The sequence below is a fragment of the Carya illinoinensis genome, chromosome 10, assembly GCF_018687715.1.
Source record: "Carya illinoinensis cultivar Pawnee chromosome 10, C.illinoinensisPawnee_v1, whole genome shotgun sequence".
In the NCBI taxonomy this organism is placed as follows: domain Eukaryota; kingdom Viridiplantae; phylum Streptophyta; class Magnoliopsida; order Fagales; family Juglandaceae; genus Carya; species Carya illinoinensis.
Window position 1 is genome coordinate 5,298,920 of NC_056761.1, and position 26,779 is coordinate 5,325,698.

Here is a 26,779-nt window from a genome sequence, read left to right on the forward strand (position 1 = left end):
TCTATATAAGTAGACTTTAGCCCCTCATCACATGGTCTATCCCAACCGGTTCACACATTTGCTTACTACCAACTCGACCATATTTGTGAAACATCATGGTTGGCCTGTCCCTCGCTAGACTTCCGGTGGACAGCCACCGGGATTGGAGGTATAATAATAATAATAATAGTCGTGAATTTACGCCGCCTATGCAGGCGCCGGTGAGTTTCTACGATATGATTTTCGGGTTTTTGGAAGAAGGTGATCAAAGTTTGCCGGAAAGTGTTAGCAGTGAGGAAGGGTCTTCGGAGATGGAGAACGGTCTAGAGGTGGAGGAAGAGATCAGAGAGAATAATGGTAACAACGTGGAGGAGGATAAGAGTTTCTGGGAGAATCAGCACCAGATTTTGCAGGTAATTGGAATTTTTCTTGTATGTTTCCATAGCACCCTATAATTGTACGTTACAATTAATCCTCCAAAGCTAGAAATTAAAAGCTCCTTGGCAACCGTATTAAATGAATTATTATAACCTTAAGGATCTTGAATAACGTCAAAGATTTCTTAGCCCGTTATACAATTTTTGCTTATTTTGGTAGATTTGGTTAACTATTTTGGTTCCATCTTAATTTCTTACATGGAGTACTGCTTTTTGCATGAATGCATGAGCGTGATCTCATCGATTTCTTCGTACTGATTAATGTCCGTGTCACAGTCTACCCTACACAGGAGCAACTCCCTGGAATCAAAGATTAGGAGTGTAACGAAAGAAACACTAAAGGAAATACGGATTGCGAATACAGTCTGTGCTTGCGGCAGACCCTTGGCAACCGGCTGTCGGAAATGCCTGATGGTGGAAGTTTCCGGTCGCCTCCGAAGTGCTGGTTACAACAGTGCCATTTGCAAGTCTAAGTGGAGAAGCTCCCCAGATATTCCGTCAGGCAAATAAACAAAGATGTTTTGACTTTATATCCTATGATTATTTTCCGACCCACTTTCCCATTTCTTTTTGTTTGTTTACAAATTATTATTGTTATTGTAATTCTTAATTTGTTGCTACTTTCGCCTGAAGTTATTATTATTCTATATGCTACAGGGGAGCACACCTTTTTGGATGTCATAGAAAACTCTAATACTAGTTCAAAGAAAGGAGAGGTGAGGATTATAATTGAATTGAACTTCCGGGCCGAGTTCGAGATGGCAAGAGCAAGTGAAGACTACAACCGAATGGTCCGGCGGCTACCGGAAGTGTTTGTCGGAAAAGTCGAAAGACTGAGTAACATCATCAAGATTGTTTGCTCAGCTGCCAAGAAGTGCATGAAGGAAAAGAAAATGCACATGGGGCCATGGAGAAAGCACAAGTACATGCAAGCAAAATGGCTTGGTGCATGTGAAAGGACAGCATCCTCCCCACTCTTGTCAATGGATCTCTCTGTCCAGTTGCCAAAGCCAAGGGCCTCCATGCTGACGGTAGATTTGCTAGAGAAGTTGCCTGACGTGCATTGTTCAGCAGTTGCAGTTGTGTGATTGTAAGACGAGAGTACGCTGTTCCTTTTTCCTCCTCTTTTTTTTTTTTTTTTGGCTTGTGATCCTAATATGGTCATGATGTTTCGACTACTTGGAGGTTTAGAATTATATTTGTACAGACAAAGGGATCTCTAAGTAATAGAACCAAATACTTCGTTTTGGTCTCCAATACATGCTGAATTCGGATTAACTAATATTTCTTTCTAGCACGTATTGCGTTAACCCCAAAACAAATTAACAATCGTGGTTTCTTGTGGATCCAACCCTCTGGGTTCTCAGGCTATTGATATTCTGTAAGTGATTCCATATCAGCAGTGATAAAATGATAAAAGACTGGTGTCTCCGTGATTTGTTATACTTGTTCGCTGAAATTTTTCATATAACAATTTTGAGTTTTAAAAGTAAATATTAAAATATTATTATTATTTAAAAATTTAAAAAATAATAAAAAAAATTAAATTATTTATTATATTTTATATACAGATTTAAAAAAATTATAATAATAAAATAAAAATTTTATATTTAAAATAAAAATTCTTGATGACTAAACAGAATAGAATGTAATGCATATGTTCATGAATGTACAGAAATACTATTTATATTTGTTGTCACATCAGAAAATGACGAAATAAGGTAGAACTGTTACGAGAACAGATTCCACTCACAAATTAGAACAGATTCAACGCAGGACTAAAAAGTCCCTCTTGATGATGCCTCTCCCCATTGTCACCACCTAGGATTTTTTAGAGAATTTCTTTCTAGAAGCCTTCAAGTCTTTTATAATCTTGTAGAATTGTGTAGAGTCATCTAGAAGGGGCGTTATAGACAATTTAGAGTAGTGTTCTAGAAAGGGCGTTATAGACAATTCTAAAGTAGGAATCTAGAAAGTTCTTTACCCTTAGATTGATGACAAGTGTCACAATCCTAACCATTCTTTGTACCAAGAGTTCCCTATAAATAGAGGGGCTCTCATTTGTGTAAATCACCAAGCAATAAGAGAAACAAGTTCTCTAGAGCATCTCTCTCTATCTTCTCTCTCTAGTTTGTTCTCTATTGTCTTGAGTCCTTTAGAAGGCTTACTTAGGAGCTTTGTGGGAGAGAAAGCCTCCTAAGGCCGCACGGGTCGAGTGAAGAAATTCTAAGTCCGTGACAGTTGGTATCAGAGCTATCCAGGTTAGGATGGCGAATCCAAGTGAGATCACCATGGAGGTTCAGGAGACAAGAAAGAGCAAGAGGTCGAAGGACTCAAGCTCATCTATGGAGTCTCGTCTCGATGGGATCGAGAGGGCCATGGCCAAGATATTGGCCAAGATCGAGGAATGGGATCAGTCTCACAGGGAGGTGAGCACCCTCGACAACACAGTGACCAAGATGGAGGTGGCAGTAGCGGATGTCAGGGACCGACTTGACATCGTGGAGCAAGGTTTGGAGGAGTTAGGATTGGAGGGACAATCCGAATCGCTCAAGGAGTCCATTCTAAGCACCATCCACCCTACCATCGAGGCACAACGTGTTGAGAACGTTGCTTTCCAAGACCGGGTCTTGGGGGAGCTAACGAAACTCCATGGGCAAATGGAGGAATACCGCGTCGGTCTGGAGGAGACCAAGGCGGATTGGGCCATATGCAAGCGGGCAGTGGCTAATGGGGCGCCGTCGGAGCTGGAATGATGGCGACACCAAGGGTGGATACCCCCAAACCGAAAGAGTTCGATGGCAAGCGGGATGCCAAAGAACTTGATAACTACATGTGGCACATGGAGCGCTACTTTGAAGCTTTAAACATGCAAGACGAGCGTGTCAAGGTACGTACTGCTTCCCTCTATCTTACTAATCTTGCTGGTACTTGGTGGCGTCGTAAGCATAGTGAGATAGAGAAGGGTACTTGCTCCATTGATTCTTGGGAAGAGTTCAAGCGTGAACTCAAGAGGCAATTCTATCCCGAGAATGTGGCTATTCATGCGCGGAAGAGAATGAAGGAGTTGAAGCACACTTCTTCTATCCGCAACTATGTTGAGGAATTTTCTGCCCTCATGCTTCAAATTACAAACATGAGTGAAGAAGATCTCCTCTTTAACTTCATCGATGGTCTCAAATCTTGGGTGGCTCAAGAACTCAAGCGTCGTGGAGTCAACGACATCTCCACCGCCCTGACCGTGGCAGAGACCTTAGAAGAATTTGAGTACCATAAGAGTGACAACTCTTCAAAACCCAAGTCTTCGAAGGACAATCACACTAAGGGTGAGGGAGCGAAGGGGTTCAAGTCTCCACAATATAAAGACCGAGGTGACAAGCCTTCAACATCAAAGGAGGGTAAGAAGGACTACTCTAAAGACAAGAAGCCAAAGGATGCTTGTTTCCTTTGTAACGGCCCACACTGGGCTAGAGATTGTCCCAAGAGGAAGGCCATCAACGCTATGTTGGAGGAGAAGGAAGTTCAAGAGAAGTCGCACCTGGGGTATCTACAACTTCTCAACTCCCTAAAGGCAAGCACAAAGCCAACCACCAAGGATGGGTCTTTGATGTTTGTAGAAGTGTTCGTTAATGGGAAGAAGAGTCACGCCATGGTCGACTCAGGAGCTTCTCATAACTTCATTAAGAAGGAAGAGGCCACACGGCTAGGGATTCCTCTTAAGAAGGGTCAAGGATGGCTAAAGACTGTGAATTCTGAAGCCAAACCCCTTGATGGCGTAGCTCACGGGGTGGAGCTACAACTTGGCACTTGGAGAGGCACGGTGGATTTCTTGGTTGCTCCTATGGATGATTTCAACATCGTGTTGGGGATGGAATTCTTGAGACAGTTCAATGTAGTATCTCTTCCCCACTATAACTCGGTGTGCATCTTGGAATGGGGTCCATGCATGATACCCACCGTGTCCAAGCCAAACACCACCCAACTTCTATCCGCCATGCAATTCAAGAAAGGATGGAAGAAGGGAGATGTGTCTTACTTGGCCTCCATGGAGGAGGATGAAGTGAAGATTTCCTCCCCTCCACCCAGGGAGATCCAAAAGGTCCTCAGGGACTATGAGGATGTCATGCCGCCAGAGTTGCCCAAGCAACTACCACCTAGGAGAGAGGTGGATCATCAGATCGAGATGGAACCCGGCGCCAAACCACCCGCCAAAGCCCCTTATCGCATGTCGCCTCCAAAGCTTGAAGAACTAAGAAGGCAACTTAAGGAGCTACTTGATGCCGGATTCATCCAACCCTCCAAGGCACCATACGGGGCACCCGTGTTGTTTCAAAGGAAGCATGATGGGTCTTTGCGGCTGTGCATTGACTACCGAGCTCTAAACAAGGTAACCATCAAAAACAAGTACCCTATTCCTTTGATTGCTGATTTATTTGATCAACTAGGCCATGCAAAGTACTTCTCCAAGCTTGATCTAAGATCGGGATATTATCAAGTAAGGATTGCGGAAGGAGACGAAGCCAAAACAACTTGTGTAACTCGCTATGGGGCATACGAGTTCCTAGTGATGCCCTTTGGCCTCACAAATGCTCCAGCTACCTTCTGCACGCTCATGAACAAAATCTTTCATCCCTATCTTGATCAATTTGTGGTAGTCTATCTAGATGATATCGTCATCTATAGTTCTATCCTTGAAGAACATGTGGAGCATCTAAGGGTTGTTTTCCGTGTCTTAAGGGAAAACCAACTCTATGTCAAGAAGGAGAAGTGCTCATTCGCTCTAAACGAAGTCCATTTCCTTGGCCACAAAATCCAAGGTGGAAAACTCAGCATGGAGGAGGGAAAAATTGAGGCAATCAAGAAGTGGGAGCCTCCCACTAAGGTTACCGAGCTCCGATCCTTCCTTGGGCTTGTCAACTATTATAGGAGATTTATAAAGGGATACTCCACAAGAGCATCACCCCTCACCGACTTGCTCAAGAAGAACAGGGCCTGGGAGTGGTCATCAAGGTGTCAGGAAGCCTTTGATGATTTGAAGACAGCCATCACGGAGGAACCGGTCATGGCCCTACCAGATTGTGCCAAGCCCTTTGAGGTACAATCCGATGCATCAGACTTTGCCATAGGGGGAGTTCTCATGCAAGAGGGACATCCTATTGCATATGAGAGTCGCAAACTCAATGAAACTGAGAGGCGATACACTGTGCAAGAAAAGGAGATGACAGCTATCATCCACTGCCTCAGAGTTTGGCGACACTATCTACTTGGCTCCCGTTTTGTAGTCAAGACAGACAACATTGCCACTAGTTACTTCCAGAGTCAGAAGAAACTAAGCCCAAAGCAAGCTAGGTGGCAAGACTTCTTGGCAGAATTTGACTTTGTCTTGGAGTACAAACCGGGCAAGGTCAACCTCGTTGCTGACGCACTAAGTAGGAAGGGTGAACTTGCTGCTATCACTCAAGCTCAAGGGGAGCTACTCGAGGTGATCCGTGAAGGCATGGAGCATGATCCCTTAGCCAAGAACTTGGTGAACATGGCTAAGGAAGGAAAAACCAAGAGATTCTGGGTAGAAGACGGTCTTCTCTACACCATCAGGCGGCGAATCTATGTTCCAAAGTGGGGAAACCTACAGAGGAACCTTATCAAGGAATGCCATGATTCCTTGTGGGCTGGACACCCGGGCCAACGACGTACTCGAGCTTTGCTGGAAGCTTCATACTATTGGCCTCAACTGAGAGACGAGGTGGAACTCTTCGTGAAGACTTGTCTTGTGTGTCAGCAAGACAAGGTGGAGAATCAAAGTCCTGCAGGATTGCTAGAACCACTACCCATTCCTTCTCACCCATGGGAAAGTGTGAGCATGGATTTTATAGTGGCTCTACCTAAATCCGAGGGTTGCGGTACCCTCATTGTGGTAGTAGATCGATTCTCCAAGTATGCCACCTTCATCGCAGCTCCTAAGGATTGCTCAGCTGAAGAAACTGCAAAGTTATTCTTCAAGCATGTGGTGAAGTATTGAGGCTTACCACAGAGCATCATTAGTGATCGAGACCCTCGCTTCACAGGAAAGTTCTGGTCAGGACTATTCAAGCTTATGGGGTCTGCCCTACATTTCTCTACTAGCTTTCACCCTCAGACAGATGGGCAAACTGAGAGGGTGAATGCCTTGTTAGAGTTATACTTGAGGCACTTTGTAAGTGCCAACCAATCCGATTGGGCCAAGTTATTGGATGTCGCTCAATTCTCCTACAATTTACAAAGGAGCGAGTCCACAAACAAAAGCCCATTTGAGATTGTAATGGGACAGCAGCCACTTACTCCCCAGTCATTGGAGACAAGCTACGCGGGGAATTGCCCAACAGCCTTCAAGGTTGCTAAGTCTTGGAACGAGCAATTGGATGTGACCCGTTCCTACTTAGACAAAGCAACCAAGAAGATGAAGAAGTGGGCTGATCAGAAGAGAAGACACGCAGAGTATCGTATAGGCAACTTGGTGTTAGTAAAGATCTTGTCGAGCCAACACAAGTTCACAAGAAAGCTACACAAGGGGCTTGTACGACGTTACGAGGGACCATTCCCAATCATCAAGAAAGTAGGGAATGTCTCCTACAAGCTAGACTTACCCTCCAAGTTTAAGCTTCATCCAGTCTTCCATGTCAGCTGCTTGAAGCTTTACCATGGTGATGAAGAAGAGCCAACACGAGGAGAGTCTAAGCGTGCACCATTGGGCATAACTACCAATTTTGATAAAGAAGTAGAAGAAGTCTTGGCGGACCGTGTCATCAGGCGAAAGAGTCATATGCCACGCCAAGAATATTTGATCAAGTGGAAGGGATTGCCCGAAAGCGAGACAACTTGGGAACCAAAGGAGTCGTTGTGGCAATTTGAAGATCACATCCGAAGGTTCCATGAGGACACCGCGTCGAGGACGTCGCGAAGCTTGGTGGGGGAGAATGTCACCACCTAGGGTTTTTTAGAGAATTTCCTTCTAGAAGCCTCCAAGTCTTTTGTAATCTTGTGGAATTGTGTAGAGTCATCTAGAAGGGGCGTTATAGACAATTTAGAGAAGTGTTCTAGAAAGGGCGTTATAGACAATTCTAGAGTAGGAATCTAGAAAGTTCTTTACCCTTGAATTGATGACAAGTGTCACAATCCTAACCATTCTTTGTACCAAGAGTTCCCTATAAATAGAGGGGCTCTCATTTGTGTAAATCACCAAGCAATAAGAGAAACAAGTTCTCTAGAGCATCTCTCTCTATCTTCTCTCTCTAGTTTGTTCTCTATTGTCTTGAGTCCTTTAGAAGGCTTACTTAGGAGCTTTGTGGGAGAGAAAGCCTCCTTAGGCCGCACAGGTCGAGTGAAGAAATTCTAAGTCCGTGACACCATGCTCTTTTCACTCGCGATAAAAGCTAAACCAAACTGTACCGATTCACATTAAGCATAGCACAATGATCCCTTTTCATCTTTAGCTCCTCGATATTTTTCTAAGTTTTATTATATATAAAAACAGTCGTGTACTAATCTATGTATCAATACTGATTCATTCATATTTAAAATTTAAATTAATAATATTTTTAATAAAATCTATTTTTTGATTAATCACATCACATTAGTGTACAGATTAATACACAATTGTGCTTGTAATTATATTTTTCCTTTTCGTAAACAGACTTACTGTAGCACCCACATCAACTTCGTTAGGATATCTCCGCATGTATAGCAGCCCAGCTAGCTCACAAGGAACACAGGACTACGGTGCCTCCGTCTCTTTTCTTTCCTTTCTGTTGTTTCCTCAAATAACTCTCGTTATAGCACTAACCACAACTTCAGGTTGCTCTGCGCACACAACTTCAAAATATACACTTTGGTCATTTGTTATGACTGCAAAACGACTGGGATTCGGATACTTTGAACCGGTGGGTATTATCATAAACGAATTGCAACATAAAAAGTTGGTAAGGTATATTCAACTATGAGCTGCTTCTGCAGCCGTTTATGAGCAGGATTGGCATCTACGCATCTTATTTCATTTCCACTTCTAATTAATTATGAAACCAAAATATATAAAGGTAAAGGTATCGAAGATAAAGAATCTATAAGGAGTATTACAAGACAAGCAAATTTATAATTTCAGTACAATCAAAACAAAGATAGTGAAAATGTACAGCCGACAAGAAGATTCTGAAATAATCTTAACAATGGTACAAGCAGCTGTCATGTGCAAGTGCACAAGGGAAGTCTTTTTTTTTTTTATTTTTTTTTATTTTTTTTGGGAGTAGGAAAAATATGTCGTTTGGGCCCTGCTTGCAGGAATCAGGATCAACTTTACGTAGTGCCCTATCTAAATTTGATGAGGGGGTCCCATAGAGGTCTGACAAGTCAACAATTATGCAAAAAGTTAAAAGCCAAAACATATCACAAACAGTCTGACCCAACTGTTGTGTTTAAGATAAAAAAACTTCACAAGAAGTTCAGTCACACATGACATTCAAAGGCAATAACTAATGAATCAACCAACCAAAGTTCAAGAAGTCTGGATGGGTTTTGCATCTATACCATATATTGGACGACCTTACATTTAAAAGTACATACATATTTGATAGCTGCAAAATCCCAAATTCTGCTCAACACCAGGTTCAGCACCCCTCCATCCCTCCTTCCCTTCAGGGGATCCAAATAAGAGACAGCAACACAAGATTTAAAATCTGACTTCCATTAAGCTGAAATCTCCCTTTCCAACTTTAGAGCCTCCATAACATACTAGGCATCCCAAGCGATGATAACACCAATGACCACAACTCCCTCACCATATCATGAAAAAGGTTATCCACTGCAGTAACAATCTACATTGAGACAATAAATTTTCCTCTCTTCCTAAGCATTTCTGTGTCGAATTTTACCCAATTTCATCGTCAGCCCAATGCTTCCTCATAATGATACTCATATGGAAACAACTGGAAGTACATACAGGGTATGTATTTTTCCAACCTACAATGATGTAAAAATCTAATGGAAAATGCAATAAGCTCCATACCTCAATAGCATCAATATCAGAAGGGCCATATGATTCATCATCAGGGATTAATGAACTTGTACCCCTAGGTATCTGACATGCATCAGAAACACCATCCATTTCAATCTCCCATATCAGTAGCTGAGATTGAACATTTCTTAATATAATTGCTTGTAGACATATTGCACAAAACTATGTGATTAGGCCTCGTTTGGTTACACAAATAAGATAAAAATTGAATAAAATATTGTTAGAATATTATTTTTATTTTAAAATTTGAAAAGTTGAATTTTTTATTAGATTTTATGTGAGAGTTTGGAAAAATTGTAATGATTAAATTAGATAAGTTGAGAGGATTAAACCAAACGAGGCTAACTGTTAAAATTATACCACTTTCAATTACTTTCACCCTCCCTCGATCGGGTCCAATTGTTCATTCTTGGTTACCTTTCGGCTGCTTTAAGATTAAACAATAAATCAACCAAAAAAATTAGTTATATATTGGAGTTTTAGCCATAGATGTCGATCAATTCTAAGAATCAGTAACATAGTACTGGAATATAGAAGATGGGATAAAAACCCAAACTGCAAATTGTTTGTTTCGAATCTACATAGGAAGGTAAAAAATTTAAGCCTTCGGCCTTTGTCTCTTTCTAATACAACCGATAAGGAAGTTGGCGGTGTCAAAATATATAGGATTTAAGTTACCAGTTCAATGTTTTCAGCCCCGGGCTGCAGCATGAGAATAACACTTGATTTATTCCCCTTATTAGCAGATTCCATGGAATGCTGGATGTTCTGTGTAGTACCCAGCCCATTTGTCTTTGTAAAAAGAAAAAACACTTAAATGAAATGGTGGGCTTTTGCTTTTAATTTTTTTTATGCACAGTAGCCATTTATCTTCCTCTTCCTCTGTTATCATTCCAAAGTTCAGCCGCACCTTTCAATCGCTTTTTGCACGTTAAACAGCTTGCATTTTCTCTCGTTTCCTCTTATAAATATCCATTAAAATGAAATCATCAGCCCTTCAAATCCGTGAAGTTTCCTTAATTTCTGGTCATTAATTTTTTTTTCTTAAGTGAATGGTTTTTTCCTTAGAAAAAGTCCAAAGTCTTCTTTCAAAAAGATTTCAAAATCCTTATCATCTCTCTCATAATAATCTATCGTTCGGATCTTTCCTATAACTTGATTGATTTCTATAAGTTCATTTTCTCATATTCATTATATTTTATTCTCAGTGGTGTGAGTGAATTTTTTTTTTTATAATATCATAGTATTAAATTTTGTTAAAATTCTCTATATGGTTTTAGTGATTTTTTATTGTTTCATCACATTTGTATTTGGGTTTTGACTTTATATCGTTTGTGCATATTTTTTTTTTTTAAAAGTCTTTCCACTTGCACTTATCTTTATTTGTTTTATGTTATTATCTTAGTGTTGATAAAAAAATAAAAAATAAAAAATAAAAAAAAATAAAAAAAAAACATTTTTTATGAAAATCATTATTGATGAAAACCATTATTGCGGAAATTCTGGGACTTTGGTGTTAATTTGTTAGACATAAAGTGGGATAGATTTTTCTTGTATACATCGACGAGATGGGTTTTTTAGTGCAAAACTTGCATGTTGATATACGTGTTTTTCTTATATGTTACAATACTATTAAGACGCTAGTATTCCGATTAAATGAAAGGGAAATCCAGTAATAAGTCATGTTTCGAATGTTGTTTTGAATTGATTCAAGTTCAATTAGTACTATTATGAGCTTATTTTGTGTTGAATCAATGTTACGACGAAATGGATTTTAAGACAAGTTTGATATCATTTAGGCCTTGAGTAATACGACTGTATTTGGCAAATGATAATTTGGATAATGAGATAAGTAGGTTTAATTAATCTGGTATTTTTATAAGAAGATTCTAAACTCTTCGTTTCTAGTAAAGCATGTACCATTCAGAAAATTATTTTACATTGCATAAAAATATTAGAGCATCTCAAGATAAATTATTATACCATGAAATGTGTGACTTGTACCTAAACTTTTATGTAAGTAGTTATGATATATTTATAGAAACTTTATGTGCATTATAGTTACGTGAAATGTTATATGGGTTATATGATAATACAGTACTGTTACTAATTTTAGTTTGGGAGGATAACTATATTAAAGGATTTTGAGAAGGTGTGGATCTGCTCAATGAGAAATGTATAGATATGATAACTATATTGAAAGACAATGAGAATGTGTAGATCTTAAATGAAAAGGGAAATGAGAATGATAATTATACCAAAAGATATTTAAGAATGTGTAGATCTCAAATGAAGCGAGATTTATGGAAATGATATCTACCCTTGAAGGTAGTTTCCATGTGGAGACATTTTTAGAAGTATAAGAGTTTTATTTTACCATGTTACCATGACTTCAGCTATTAATTAATTTTACTTATCAATTTATTTTTTTTGAGTCTGATATGTTACCCTTAGCTTAATCAATCCTACTTACGAAGACGTGAATTTACCTTCTATCTGTAAAATTTTATTTCATTTTACAAATATTAAAGAGAAGCAAGATAAAAATAGAGCTTAGATGACACGGGGAAGGGTTAGATTAAGAGTGATGGAAAAAAGTATGGTTTATGGGATAGTTTGAATTTTAGTCATTTTTATGTACATACCCTTAAGCTCTTAAGCATTCTTGGTTAACAACACAACATATTCAGAAAGGAATAAACAAAACAAACGTCAACCTCATATTTTTATAGCAGAACATCGTATTTAAAAAGAAAAATGCTGGATGCAAGTGCCGGGTGTAATCGGCTTGCAAGCGGCGTGTCCACATCATTTAATAAAACGGTGGGTTTTTCATCTATTTTTTCTCGCTCTCAGTTTCCTCCCTTTCTCCCTCCCTCCATTTCTATCTCCGTCTGACCTCTCCATCTCGTTTCCTCCTCCCTCTTCACCTCCATATCGAAATCCATCCATTTCCATCTCCTCAGAACCAGTTCTTCCATTTCCCTCCTCTCTCTGCTTCTCTCAAGTCCACGCTTGCCATTCTCATCAAATCCCATTTCCTCTATTTTCCTCCTCAGATCCATCGAAGGCTAGCTCTCCCTTTCTCCTCCCTCCGAAAAATTCTCTGTCTCCCTCCGTTATCTTCCCCAACTCCCTTCGAAGACCAGAAAGTGAGAAAGGGGCCCTCGTTTCAATTTGCTTTTGTTTCCTTCGAAATCCCCTTCCCCTTCATCCCGAACCCCGAATCGTCTTCGTTTGTCTTCAACACCACCACCATTACCTCACCCCTTCTCCACTTCTCATCCTCACTCTGCAAACCTTTCCTTAATCCTCTCTCCAAACCCAAATACAGGCCCCTCGGACATCTCTCCAAACGATTTACGACTACCATGAACCTCTTGAACAAGCTCAGCTTCGGCTCCCCCAGGGCCACACAATCCACAGCCGACGCGTCGATTGCACAGGGACCGGACGACGACGTTCCCACCCCTGGCCAAGAGTTCGCTCAGTTCGGGGCCGGTTGCTTCTGGGGGGTTGAGCTGGCCTTCTAGAGAGTCCCTAGCGTGACCAAGACCGAGGTCGGGTACACCCAGGGGTTCGTGCATAGTCCCAGCTACGAAGACGTGTGCTCGAGTACCACCAACCACTACGAGGTCGTCAGGGTCCAATTCGACCCCAAGCAGTGCAGCTTCGACGCTCTTGACACGTTCTGGGCCAGGCATGACCCAACCACGCTTAATCGCCAGGTGGGTATGTTTAGGTTTTGGGTTTCTCTGTTAATTTTGAAAGAAATTGGATATGCATCTCTCTTGTTTTGACTTGCTGTAATTGATTTTCAATTCATGTCTGCTCTGATTTTTTATGGGTGCTTTGAATTGTTGTGGTTGTTGTCTTGGTCTTCAAATTCTAGGTCTTCAAGCTTCATCTCGCAGTAATGCTTTGGCGCTCGTCGTGATCCATGGGGGTAGAGTGGTTGTGGGCGGTGGGATTTTTCTGGTAATGAAATGTGAAGAATCGGGACGTTTGAAACACTAGCCTCTTCTTCCCCCATCTTCTCTCTCAGCTACGGTTCACAAAGTTAAAGTAAATTTTGAAACCTTGAAACAGAGTCCATAGAGTGGCTCCTCGTTTGGAGTTGTCCTCCGCCAGAATAGGCGCCTCCAAAGAATGGGAAGAAGATGGAATGGGCAACATGAACATCTTAAAAACTCGGGCAACAGCTTTAAAGCTTCAATTAATTCAATTAAGTTGGACAACATGAACATCTTAAAGCTTCAACGATTCCAATAAAATCTATCAGAAAGCTATGGCCTCCGAATAATCTTCTCTGCTATTAATCAAAGCCAACTGACATCGCGTAATAGTTTTTAGATAATTAAAAAAAAAAACACATAACCCACTACAAGTATCAAGCTGCGAGGAGGCTACTTCTCGATGCCGATAGCTTGGATTGAAAGGGAAGAAGGCTGCGATGAGGTTAGTTGAGACTTGGCTTTTGTTCTCTTTGAACGAAATGGAAAGTAGATGACAAGCGTAGACTTGAGAGAATAGCAAATGTGTGAGATTTTATTTTATTTTTTTAATAGATGCTGACGTCAGCCGACTGCACAGCAACTATAACCGGTGACTGTATATAGCAAAGCCCATTTAAAAACGTCGTTTCCCAAACTCCATTGAAGAAGACTTCGTTTTCGCGAACTACATCCTCCTCCATGACATCATTTTTCTTTTTCAAGAGATTATAGGCGTTTGTAAGTAAAACTGGACAGTGGGAATTATGGGAGAACTCTGAGAAAGTGAGACTAAAATTTTAGGACAAGGCCCATAGTCTCGTGATCCAAACTATGCTTGACCGCCCATACGGCATCAATTAGTTTATTGTGAGAAGAAAACCAATCTTCACCGCCCACGATATCTCGGGCCAAGTGCTAAGACTTGGTGCATACATTTTTGGTAGAAATATATACATTTATTTTATTTTTTATTATAAAATAAAATTAAAATATTATATAAAATAATATTAATTTGTAAAATCTTTTTATAGTTGTAATACTTCTCTACTACTAATATGACATGGCTTAATTTTAAGAGAAGTTTATAAATCAAATCTTAAAGAAGGGTGAAAGTTACAAAATGAGTGATAGTTTAAGGGTCAAAGTAAAAGTTTTGATAATTTAATGGTCATATTATAACAAGAATAATAGTTTGAGGGATATCATGAAATTTTATTAAATACGTCAAACTTTGAATATAATGGGGGGTATACAAATTTTTGTATAATTACATACAATATTGATTTATTATCTCAGATCTCAAAAGCTATAACTCTTGTTGTTAATTAGAAAAAATCCAAAATATTTTTAAGTAATATCAACTTAACCATGAAAAAATATAATTGAAAATACAAAATTCATAGTAAATGCTTGATTTAGGCATACCTTTCAAACAATTTTATTTTATCTCATCTTAACATTCAAACCATATTCAAATGCAAACATTTTAAATTTTAAATTTTCAAATTTTTTATTTAATCATTACAACTTTTTCAAATTTTCAAATAAAACATTAAAAACAATTCAGTATTTTCAAATCTCAAAATAAAAATAATATTAAAAAATTATATTCTAACATTCTTTTAATCTTATAAATTTTTTATTCAAATTTTTATTTCTTATTTTTAAAAATTCTATAAAAATTTTAATTCAAACAATTTCACCATTATTAATAAATTATCTTACTATTATTTACAGCGACGCCTTAAAATCATAAAAAAATATATAAGAAAAGAGAAATGGCAAGAAAGAATACCACTATACTCTATCCCAATCATTATTTAATTGTTATAACAATGATCAATCTAAAAATTAATAATCCTTTAAATTTTTATTTTTCTAACGTCGGAATAATCTAAAGATCACTAATATTATATATAAAGTTAGGAAGGAGAGTAAGATAATTGAGGCATCCGTGCGAGAACCGTACCGTGAAACGTGATTCCGCTGGATAAAATTCCAACCGTACCTACTACTACCTTATTATTTCCCGATGGAGACACTTGGATTCCTCCCTTCCCCTTCCTTCTTTGCCCACCTTTAATCGAACGAGTAATTCGCCCTCTCTCTTGAGTCTCTGTCCGTCTTTTATGGCTTTCTAGATGCGGTCCCCACACCCCCACAGCCCTACTCTAGACTCTACACCAAAGTTTTGAATTCGGTTCGGAACCGTAGGGATTTTTCATTTCGGTGTAATATGCGATATATCAAATCTCATTATTTCGTTTCGCTTTAAATTTCAGTCCATTTGATCCGTTTCGACTATTTCGGTTAAATTCCAACTATTTCGATTGAAATTGACATTTCGGCTTCTGTTTTGTTTTGGACTATTTTTATAATTTTATTATGTTTTAATGGTATTTTTATAAATTTAAATAGTATTTAACTAATTTTAAAATATAAAATATATTTATATAATTTTAATTTTTTTTGTAAATTTAAAACTTTCTCCTTATTCTCCTTAATCTTTATTCTTTTTTTAAATTTAATAATTTATTTATTCTTTAATTTTTTTTCTTTGTTTATGTTTCTCAATTCAAACTTATGATTTTTTAAACTTATATTTATTTTATATATTTTCAATTCTTTCATATATATATATATATATATATGTATACATGATACACACTTATATATATTTATATATTTTTTATATTAATTGATAGTTTATATATACATATAATTATTTATAAATGATATATAATTAATCTCGAATATCCAAAATGTTATTGGTATTAAAATATTTGATTCAATCTTTTAATTAAAACGGACACCGAAACTATATTAAAAACTTTGGGATTGTAGACACCATCTCCCCCTACACTTCACAGACCTCAGCCAAAATGTCGGGTCCATGGAAATTTGGAATCTACGGCCTTCATTTCCCTCCATGTACGATTCGTCTAATAGTTTACTAGCTTAGGAAATATATATACAACGTAATTGTTAAGGATAGAGGGGAAAAAAATCTACCAATCTGTGTCTGCCTATTGATTGCTAAAGCAAATGGTCAAATACCCTTCAAGCTCATGGTGATTTTGTCACCATCACTTGAGGTGAGCTTGTGTTTCTTTTCAGGCCTTCTTGCTCTGTACTTTATCGTGTATATTGGGTGGTTTATGCATCTGGGTCTCTTCCTTATTTGTAATATTTTTCTGGATGTATGATTGTTTTTGCACAAGTATTTTCTTTTTTGCGTGATTAATGGGGTTTACAATCATTGGTGTTTCTATGTTTTCAATATAAATGAATTCACTTTTTTCCGCTTTTTGGGCTTTTATATATTTAAAAATAGAAATTTTACTGTTAAAGAATTTTTTGTTGTTTTTTACTGGGTATCTGTGTGGGATTTTTCAGGCTTTTACGGAATGGAATGATTATCATAATTCTAAGTCACATATTTTATATATTTTAAAATTGTTTTTATTTTATTTTTATTAATTATTTTACGCATTATTTATGCATTATATACTTATTATAGAAAAAATATAAAATAAAATAAAATATATGGGACGTGTAGTGCTGTGAAAAATACTTGTGAATTATTCTTTACGGAACGCGGGTAGTATTTGACTTTGAAGCTGAAAATGGGTTCGTTGGCTTTGGTCTTGATGAGCAGATTCTGATGTCTGGGGGGTCTGTTCTGTGGTGGGCTATGATGGGTTTGAGATTTTGCTTCTGATGGAAATGAAATTAGTTTTTGGTACCGGCTCATTCATGATTGGTCTTCAAGGAGTTCAATGGTTCTTTGATTTTCATGAAGGAAAATTTTGATTTTTAGCAGTCAAATTTTCAATGGTTGTTGATGGGTTTTAGGAAATTTGGTTTCTGGAGCTTCGATATTCATATAGTATTGTTTGAGGTTGACCCATCTTCTCAGCTGGAGGAGAAGAAGAAGAATAAGGAATTCTCTGGGTTTAAGGTCTTTTAGAGTTTCAACGGCTTACCGTGACGCAGTAATGGCAGAAGAGGCTAATTCCTGGATTAGGAGAGCGAAGTTTTCTCACACAGTTTGTCATCGGTTGGACTCCTCAAGATTGGCCTCTATTCCATTCTCAGTACAGCTTGACCGATATTCAGGTTTGAAATCAAGTCCCGGAACAACTTCTTCTCGTGAGAAATCTATCCCTAGTGATTCAAAGATTCAGCGGAATCCTTTGACAGTCGAGCAGAGATCTTTGTCCTCTTTACCTGAAACTGTGTACTATGACGCGTTCAAGGAAGCAAGGTTTGAGCCGAAGAGATTCCTGTCTCCCTTTCCCGCTGACCGATTTTCAGGTTCGAAATCAAGATCCGGAACAACTGCTACTGGTGAGAAATCTATTCCCAGTAATTCAAAGATTCAGCGGAACCCTATTAACAAGCAGAGATCTTTGTCCCCTTCACCTGAAACTGTGCTTCCTGATGCGTTCAAGGAAGCAAGGTCTGAGCGGAAGAGATTCCTGTCCCCCTTTCCGAGGAGAAGGGAATCGCAAAAGGGGATTATGAAAAAGTTTGTGAATAAGGATTTCCCAGAAATCACGGCATCCAATTCGAGCTCTCCATCGAATACTAGCCCGCTTAGGCACTTGGCTTCGCTGAAAGTCAATGAAAAATCGAAGACCCGGAAGGAGTTGTCGTGGGCAAAGTATTTTGATCATGGTGGAGGAAGGGTGACTGCTGTAGAAACTGCAGATGAATGGACCGTTGATCTGTCTAAGTTGTTTCTGGGGCTTAAGTTTGCTCACGGGGCTCACAGTCGGCTTTACCATGGGATATACAATGATGAACCTGTTGCAGTCAAAATTATTCGGGTTCCTGATGATGACGAAAATGGAGCCTTGGAGGCTCGACTAGAGAAGCAATTCAATCGGGAAGTCACTCTTCTATCTGGTCTCTACCATCAAAATGTCATAAAGGTGATCAAACTTTTCCTTTTGCCTCCCTGTAATATGTTATTCCGTCATGCATACATGCTTCAGGGCAGAAACTGTCCTTTGGCTTGTTCAGTTTTTAATATGTTGATCACGAATTTGCCATAGGTTTAAGCTTTTAATTCATCATGGCCGAAATCATCATTATTGTAAACAAGTTCTAGGATGCTGCCTTTTTAAAACCTTAATACTGATGTTATTTTGATCCGTGAACACAGTTCGTCGCAGCATGCAGAAAGCCACCAGTTTATTGTGTCGTCACAGAATATCTATCGGAGGGCTCCTTGAGGGCATATTTGCATAAGCTCGAACCTGAAACGCTTCCTTTACAGAAACTAATCGCAATTGCTCTGGATATTGCTCGTGGAATGGAATACATTCACTCTCAAGGTGTAATTCATCGAGATCTTAAACCAGAAAATATCCTTATTGACCAAGACTTCCACATGAAGGTCGCTGATTTTGGTATAGCTTGTGGGGAGGCGTACTGTGATTCTTTAGCTGATGACCCTGGGACTTATCGCTGGATGGCACCTGAGATGATCAAACATAAATCCTATGGTCGAAGGGTTGATGTGTACAGTTTTGGGCTCATCTTGTGGGAAATGGTGGCTGGAACAATTCCGTATGAGGATATGAATCCCGTACAGGCTGCATTTGCTGTAGTTATTAAGGTTTTTCCCCCCTTAATTTCATGTTTCTTATAAGATATATGTCTATATTTTCAATGCATATATGTAGGTCTTTTGTGTTCAGTCTCTTTAAGTATTTTCTGAATTTTTAGCTGTGCTAAGTTCTACATGCAGAGAATTCCTTTTTCTGCTTTTCGTTTTGTAGTTGTTGTTGTTTTCCCTCTTTTCAGTTTGTCTACCTTTCTATTAGATTTGAGTCTTTTGCGGTTTGAAGTTATTTCACACTTAATAGAAGTAAAACACGTACAACAAATACAACAAATCACAGATTGACTGTGTTCTATCTGTGTCATTCATTCTGCAACCAGATGATAACCATGTTAACCTCAATGAAGGTATTGGATGATTTTGACATATTACAAAAATTGATTTTTAATCTGAACTTAGAATGAGAATTGAAGTTAACTGCAACATATTCTTGTATCATTTGGTCATCTGGTTTTCTTCCCATGTTGCCTTACTCTTGTGGAGAGCAATTTGATGGGTTTTATGGATGCCAGTTCTAACACCAGTAAAGTTTGAATTTCCAGAATTTGAGACCTCCTATTCCAGGTGACTGTCCGCCTGCCATGCAAGCTTTAATTGAGCAATGCTGGTCCCTACAACCAGAGAAAAGGCCAGAGTTTTGGCAGGTTGTGAAGGTATTGGAACAATTTGAGTCTTCGCTTGCCAGTGATGGAACCTTGACTCTGGTACAAAATCCTACTTGCCAAGATCATAAGAAAGGACTTCTCCATCGGATCCAAAAGCTTAGTCCCGCACATCCTAATAGCTCATCAATGCCTAAACCTAAATTCACTTGAATCTTTCCTAGGACCTGGCTTTGTAGCTGACCAGGCCGTTGTAATTAGAAAGAAGGTTTGTTTTCTAAGCCTAGCTTATTGTGTTATTCTATATTCATGTGACAATGAATGAATAGATTGGTGGCGATGCATTGTATTTTATTTATATTATTAATTTAAAGTGAATGAAAAACAAATCAGTGTATCATGGCCTGGTTTTTTTTTTTTTTTTTTTTTTTTTTTTTTTTTTTTTTTTTTTTTGAGTAAGCTTTCATGAAAAAACAAAAGATACAAAAGGATGGAGCGAGGGACCCCCATAAAACACCCCATTACAACCAATACAATATATGGAAATGGAAATAAAAAAAGGGCAATGATGCCAAAACTTTGGTCTGGACCCATGTTTCTCAATTGGACCGAGGAAGAAATCGCTAAATAGGCAATTTCTGATGCAATACCATGGGTTCATGGGGATTACGGTATTGTTGCTAAAAGCCACATTAGGTGATGATGTGTTGCACTCAACTGCTTCGGGGCATGGAGAAGTGTACAGGGCATGGAGAAGTGCCTGTACAGTTCTCCATGCCCTCACCTCCAGAGCCTTGATAAATGAAGCAAGAACTAGCCCTCTTCCAACAAATGAGAGAGAACATTGGGCTGCCTGTTTATCATGATGGAGGAAAAAAAAAATGAAGCGTTGCCAGAAGAACTGGCAGCAGATTGGGGATTTTAACTTTCAGTCAAATGGGGTAAATGGGAGGAAGATAAGGGAAAACAAAGGAGAAGTGCTGAAAAACATGATGGTGACCAGGAAAAAGAAGTTGGAAATGTGAAAATTGGTGAGAAGAGGATGAGAGGTTGCAGGGACGGGTGGTGCATGGCTGTCATGTGAGTAGGTGGCAGTGCGTGACGGTTATGCGCCAATGGAAACTTATCACTGGAGGCTGGTCTTGTAAGAGTGGAGTGTGGCGATTCTGAGGTGAGGGTGCAGTTGGTTGGAAGTGGGCAGATTATAGTAAATCTAGCCTCCAAAGACTATAACAAAGAGACAAAAAAACAAAACTAAGAAACAGAGAAAATGAGGACGGAAGGAGAGATAGAGCAGAAGAAGGGTAAGGAGCTAGAGCTTGAAGAGAGGGAGGAAGGCTTCGGTTTGGTGATTTTCTGAATGAGGGGAGGCCTAATGAGAGGTTCACCAGAGAGTGTACTGCTGGCCAAAGAAAGAGATCCTTGTGTATATATTGCTGTAAAAGCATTTTTCTCTCGTGTGTGTCTCCTTTCTCTTCCACACTCGGTTCATTGCTGTGCATCTTACAACTTTATTTTCATTCCACTTTTCTTGAATCATTGTAGATTTTGTTTTATTGAATTGCTAAAAAAAAAAAGGAAATAGAAATAGAGAACTGAACCCCAAATTAAAACAAGACAGGTTTTATTAGTACTAAGGGATTTTTGAAAAAAAAAAAATATTTATAGCGGTGTCATAAAATCTAGAAGAGGGGGGGGGGGAGGAGGAGGGGGTGTGGTGGGGGGTGGTGGACATGGTTGTAGGGGAAATTTATGCTAGTTAGAAAAGGAGCTTCTTTCCATGATGCTTGTTTTTTTATGCAAATAAATAATCCCCAGATAGTCAATCTTTTGTATTCATAGCTGATCATACCTTTTGAAATTGAAATTTGGGTGCTAATTTCTATGGCATTTCATAAGACATGTTGACATTAGGTTGATTAATGGCTTCATCCCTATGCAGTAAAGTATGTCATCGGCTACCCATAAAAAAAATAGAGTAGAGTAGGTTATCAACTTGGTGATTGTGGCAGTGGTCCTGTTCTAGTTTATTTACGCGAATGCACATCAAATGTTATGGTTTACTAGACATGTTACATTGTTCAATTTGCAGGCAATTCTTTAGTTCTTCTTCTTTTTTTCTTTTTTCTTTTTTTTCTTTTTTTTGGAAAAGGGTGACGATCAAACATCTCTATTCATATTCATACTGGGTTTGCTTGTGGTTACCTTTAATTTTTATTATATTTTCATTATGCTCATTTTCTTTTTATGTGGATGTGTCTTTGCATTTTTCTGTTCCATAAAGGCAATCTTCTTCTGCCTTGCTAAATTATACACGTTATCTATAAACATATCTTTCATGTAAATGAATGTATAAATAAACATATACATGCATGGTCTGCACAATATCTTTCATTTATTTTCTATGATGTTTGTCATATCAAATTATGGGTACTAGTATCCAAGGTCAGGAAAGGAAAGGGGGCAGGAGATGGCAGACATTCTCATGTTATCTTGGTGTCTTTTCCACAACCTTAATGCTACTATCATTGCTGAGAGGATGGTTTCATTCTAATAAATACGAGAAAGATAGAGGGTAATTTCACATCTGATCACGGAGTTTGTGTATGGACTGGGTTTTCTGTTTTTTGGTAGTCATGAAATTCCTCTGTTATTATTAACTTTCTTTTGCCAGAATCGCTGTGGCTCCATCACCTCCAGCAAGATATCCCAACATTGATTGTTACAGCTTGGTCAGCATGCATTTGTAGCTCACATTTATGGCACTCACATAGCATGCATGAAGACCACTTAAGAACAATTTCTTTTTTTATTGGCACCAGATGTCCGAAAACAAAGTCCCGACTAATATTTGGGGTGTATAGGCTCTGAGGCCCAACAAAGAATTTCTTACAAGTGCAGGAGAACAATTACTTTGTTGAAATTCTTTTTCGTTTTGGATTTTGTCTTTCAATTCTCTTGACTTGTGAATCTTGACACACCATGAGTCGCATTGATGTCAGTTGAATCGTCTCAGTTCAAATACAATGTAACTGCCAGACCAACTGGTCGGGATTGTGATCTTTTCTTAGTCCCGCATGGATGGGAAGTGAAGGAAAGCAAAGGCCTCGAGCCTATATAAGGAGGTTAAACCTCCTTAATTTAAATACATTACTTGATAGCTTATCTAGTAACTTTTTACTTTAGTTAAATTTTTCTGTTGAAATTTTTGTGTAAAAGGAAAAAATGTAAAACTTAAAATTTTGCTAGTGGGGAAGTTTTGTGGGTGTATTTAGGGTGGGGAGACAAATTGTATGATTGTAACAATTTTTCACATAGTGAATTTTTATTTTTTGGATCTGGTGGTTTTTTTTTTTTTTAGGAGTTTTCATGTAAAATCTTGTTATTATTTCTGTATTTTTCTTGTTATTCCTGTAAATGGTAGATCTTAGGGGGGTGAATTTGGGATGTTCAAATTTTCAACAAGTGGTATTAGATCCACTAGGTTCTTTTTGTGGGGTGGAGCTTTGGTGTGGTAGTGTAATACGTACAATCTAATGAAGTTTTGTCTAGGAGATTGAAAATTTTAAGCGTGTCCGTTGTGACCTTCTAATCTTTCTTAAGAACTTACTTAATAAGATACTATTTATTCCTACGGTAAATTTATCAAAGCAATGTTAGGAAGTATGGTTTTACATCCTATCAGATTTGAGGTGGAGAAATTTGATGAGAGAATTAATTTTAGCTTGTGGCAAGTATAAGTCAAGGATGTTTTGATTCAATCAGGAGCAAAAGGCATTGAAGGTTATACCAACCCCTGAAGTTAGCAGTGATACTAGCGTAATTGATGAAAATAGTATATTTGAAATGAGCAATGAAGATTGACAGGATCTGGATTTGAGAGCAGCAAATGCGATATGTCTGTGTCTGGTTAAAAATGTTTTTGTAAATGTGCATGGAATATCTACGACAAAGGAAATCTGAGAAAAGCTCGAAGAGTTGTATCAGACGAAGGACGTCTCAAATTGGATGTACTTGAAGAAAAATTTCATACATTGCAGATGAGTGAATGTACAATTATTTTAAATCATTTAAGTGTTTTCAATGGCATTGTCTCTGAGCTAGAATCTATTGGAGTTAAAATTGATGATGAGGATCAAGCCTTGAGACTCATTTGGTCACTTTCACCTTCCTAAGAGCATATGAAGTCTATTTTGATACATGAGAATGAGAAAATAATTTTTTTAGAGGTTACAAGTAAAATTTTTTATGAAGAAAGAAGACTAGGTAGTGGAAAAAATTGTCCACCTGAGAACTTAGTAATGGTAGTAGTTGGAAATGAGAAGATAAAAAACTGTGAAAAAAAAAGCAGTCTGCTGGAGGTCTGGACAATCTGGGCACGTTAAGAAAAATTGTCTAAGAGCTGGAGTAGGTTTGACAAGTGGCTCCAATTCAGTAAATGGAGATGGTAATGATGCAAACATTGTGTCTCTCTCCATAAAAGATAATTTATTGTAAAAAAAATGACATGTACATCCTAATAACATGCTGCTAATTCCCAAAATTGCCATGATAGAGGATGTATTAATGTTAACGGGTTCACAAGTTTGCACACAGGCATTGATTTAACATTGATGCAGGGTGTGGTGTGAATTCATGTCGATGATTGATGAATTTTAAGGAAAGCTAAACATAAAAGTTATACCATAATTTTCAACAAGGTTGTTTTCGACATGGGCCGAAGTGAAATGCTTAGAATTGGTTTATTTTAAGTTGGTATGCTTTTATGGTGAAGCATGATAACAAACGTTATGAAGATATTCATTAGGGTGGAGCTTGACTGTGGAATCAATCAAAATCACAAGGTGGAGATTGTTGGAATTGTGCTCATTTCTTAGTTCTACATGGATGGGAAGTGAAGGAGAGCAACAGCCTTGGGCCTATATAAGGAGGTTAAGCCTCATTGATTTAAATACACCAGTTGATAGTTTATCTGGTAATTTTTTACTCTAGTTAAATTCATTTGTTGACCTTGTTGTGTAAAAGGGAAAAATGTCAAAGTTAAAGTTTTGTAAGTGGAGAAGTTTTGTGGGTGTATTTGAGATGAGGAGAAAAATTATGTGATTGTAATAATTTTTTATATAGTGAATTTTTCTTATTTGGGTCTGGTAATTTTTTTCTTGTTTATGAGTTTTTCCGTAAAATCTTATTGTTATTATCTTTATTTTTTTTGTTATTCTCACAAATAGTAGATTTTAAAAAATAAATTTAGAAGGTCTAAATCCCTAACACAACTTAAGAGTTTGCATGCCTCGAAAAGGTGGTGCTTTAAAATGGTGCGTCTTTGTTGGGAAGGCATCCCGATTCACAGTAAATTTCTTTGGAAATGTATTACTTTTTCTTTCGGGATATTTAGCCTATGTTTAGAGAATGTCTCGTTTACTCGAGAAGAATCGATGGAACTACAAGGTATGATTAATGGTCACAGTGGAGTTAATACAGAAAAACTAAATCCAGAGGCACAGGGTTTGATCTGTTTTCAGTGCCCGCAGCTATATATAGACGTCTGCAGGCTCTATATTCTATATTTATCTCAATGCAATTTTAATTAGCTTCAAACATTTTAGTAGAGGTGTCTAAAATATGAGAAATATGTTGTTTCGTTTGGAAACGTGCACCTTGCAACACAATTGTGAATTGGTTGAAAAAGCTTTTAGGAAGGGAAGAGCTTATTTGCCTTTTCTCAATCGGTGAGGATAATGAAGTTGAAAAATTGTTTGTAAAATTATTAGAGTAATGTTACACAAAAAGATTGCATAAAAGTAAATTCACAGATTAATTTGACTTTATGTGATTTGTTATGTATATTTTATGATAAATATAATTTTACAATATGATGTACTATATCTAATTATGTCAATTTGTTAGTTTACTTTTACTGTATTGTTACTATAATGCCCCATTTATTCTATCCATTTTACCTTATTGATGTGGTGTAACATGATTTATTAAACAAATAAAAAAATCTATATTCAAAATAAAATAGCATTCCGAGACACTCAAAGATAGAGGCTGAAACTTTAAATTTCTTTACTCATTTTATATTTGTATTTTTTTATTTTTTTAATAAACCACGTGGCATTATATGGTAATGCCAAATCAGTTAGACAAAATGAGTGGTATAAATGAGACGATATAGTAGTATATATTTTATTTTTTGTGTAATTTTTTTTTTAGTTAAAAGTATTTATGTTATTAATACGAATCATTTAAAGCATATAGCATTTTCAAAAAACATTATTTTTAAAAAAATGAATGCAGTAAATTCGAGCTAGTATCCGCATTGAAGAATCTGGATACGTCCTGTCTGGATATCGAATTCAGTATTTAGTTTTAGTTTCTTGGTTTGAATGTTTTGATATTTTTTATTTTATTTTTGTTCCTTTCTAGCAACTGAATGGACAGGAACTCAAAAGGAAAATGATATGGGTCTCAACAATGGGTCTCGATTGTCTAATTTTTTTTTTAACTTAATGATTAAACAAATATTTTTTTAATAATATAGTGATTTTTTTCTAACATTTAAAGGAGTTAAAAAGTACATGAAAAGAAAGGAAAAAAAAAAAAAAACCACTCAAATAGCCTTGTCGTAGCACTGTTCAACTCAAAATACTATGTGAAGTTTGTTTGTAACAGTAGCATGGACACATCAAAGTTGGCCCAAAACCTAAGGTAAGGCCATATAATTGGTTGGATCAATTGGTCCTGTTGCTGAGAAGATGTGAAGATGTTTTTGGAGGTAGGTGGGGGAAGAAATGCCTTAATATAGATATATATATATATATTAATTATCTCAAATGAGAAATTTATATTAGAAAAAATACTTTAGATATAAAAAAATTACATAAAAATAATCTCACAAATTAAAATGATTTAATATAATTCATTAAATTATAAAATTATTTTTATTGTAAAGTAAATTTAACAGATCAGATGAACTCACATCAATTTATAAGATTATTTTTATATGATTTTTTTATGAATGTAACAGTACTTTAAAAAAATGAAACACTTCAAAATTTGGATTTTCAAATTTTAAAAACTCATGTTAT

At 37.4% G+C, this 26,779-nt stretch overlaps 2 protein-coding genes across 6 annotated transcripts; both read left to right on the forward strand.

Annotated features, from left to right (window-relative positions):
* The first annotated feature begins 24 nt into the window (after nucleotides 1-24).
* On the forward strand, nucleotides 25-1,700 carry LOC122278203. The gene is made up of 3 exons (XM_043088337.1): nucleotides 25-392; nucleotides 693-918; nucleotides 1,074-1,700. Exons 1-3 carry the CDS (start codon nucleotides 96-98, stop codon nucleotides 1,502-1,504), a joined length of 954 nt encoding a protein of 317 aa, XP_042944271.1. The 5' UTR covers nucleotides 25-95; the 3' UTR covers nucleotides 1,505-1,700.
* Nucleotides 1,701-16,407: 14,707 nt separating this feature from the next.
* On the forward strand, nucleotides 16,408-24,834 carry LOC122279272 (serine/threonine/tyrosine-protein kinase HT1-like). 5 transcript variants are annotated; one of them, XM_043089793.1, is made up of 4 exons: nucleotides 16,408-16,549; nucleotides 17,113-18,391; nucleotides 18,625-19,080; nucleotides 19,629-20,088. In XM_043089793.1, exons 2-4 carry the CDS (start codon nucleotides 17,453-17,455, stop codon nucleotides 19,899-19,901), a joined length of 1,668 nt encoding a protein of 555 aa, XP_042945727.1. In that variant the 5' UTR covers nucleotides 16,408-16,549; nucleotides 17,113-17,452; the 3' UTR covers nucleotides 19,902-20,088. The 5 variants fall into 5 exon arrangements, 2 of the variants coding, with proteins under 2 accessions (XP_042945727.1, XP_042945726.1); XR_006229542.1 differs by lacking the exon at nucleotides 16,408-16,549 and adding an exon at nucleotides 23,454-24,834 and having other exon boundaries at nucleotides 17,028-18,391; nucleotides 19,629-19,956; XR_006229543.1 differs by lacking the exon at nucleotides 16,408-16,549 and adding an exon at nucleotides 22,511-22,936 and having other exon boundaries at nucleotides 17,028-18,391; nucleotides 19,629-19,956.
* The last annotated feature ends 1,945 nt before the right edge of the window (nucleotides 24,835-26,779 follow it).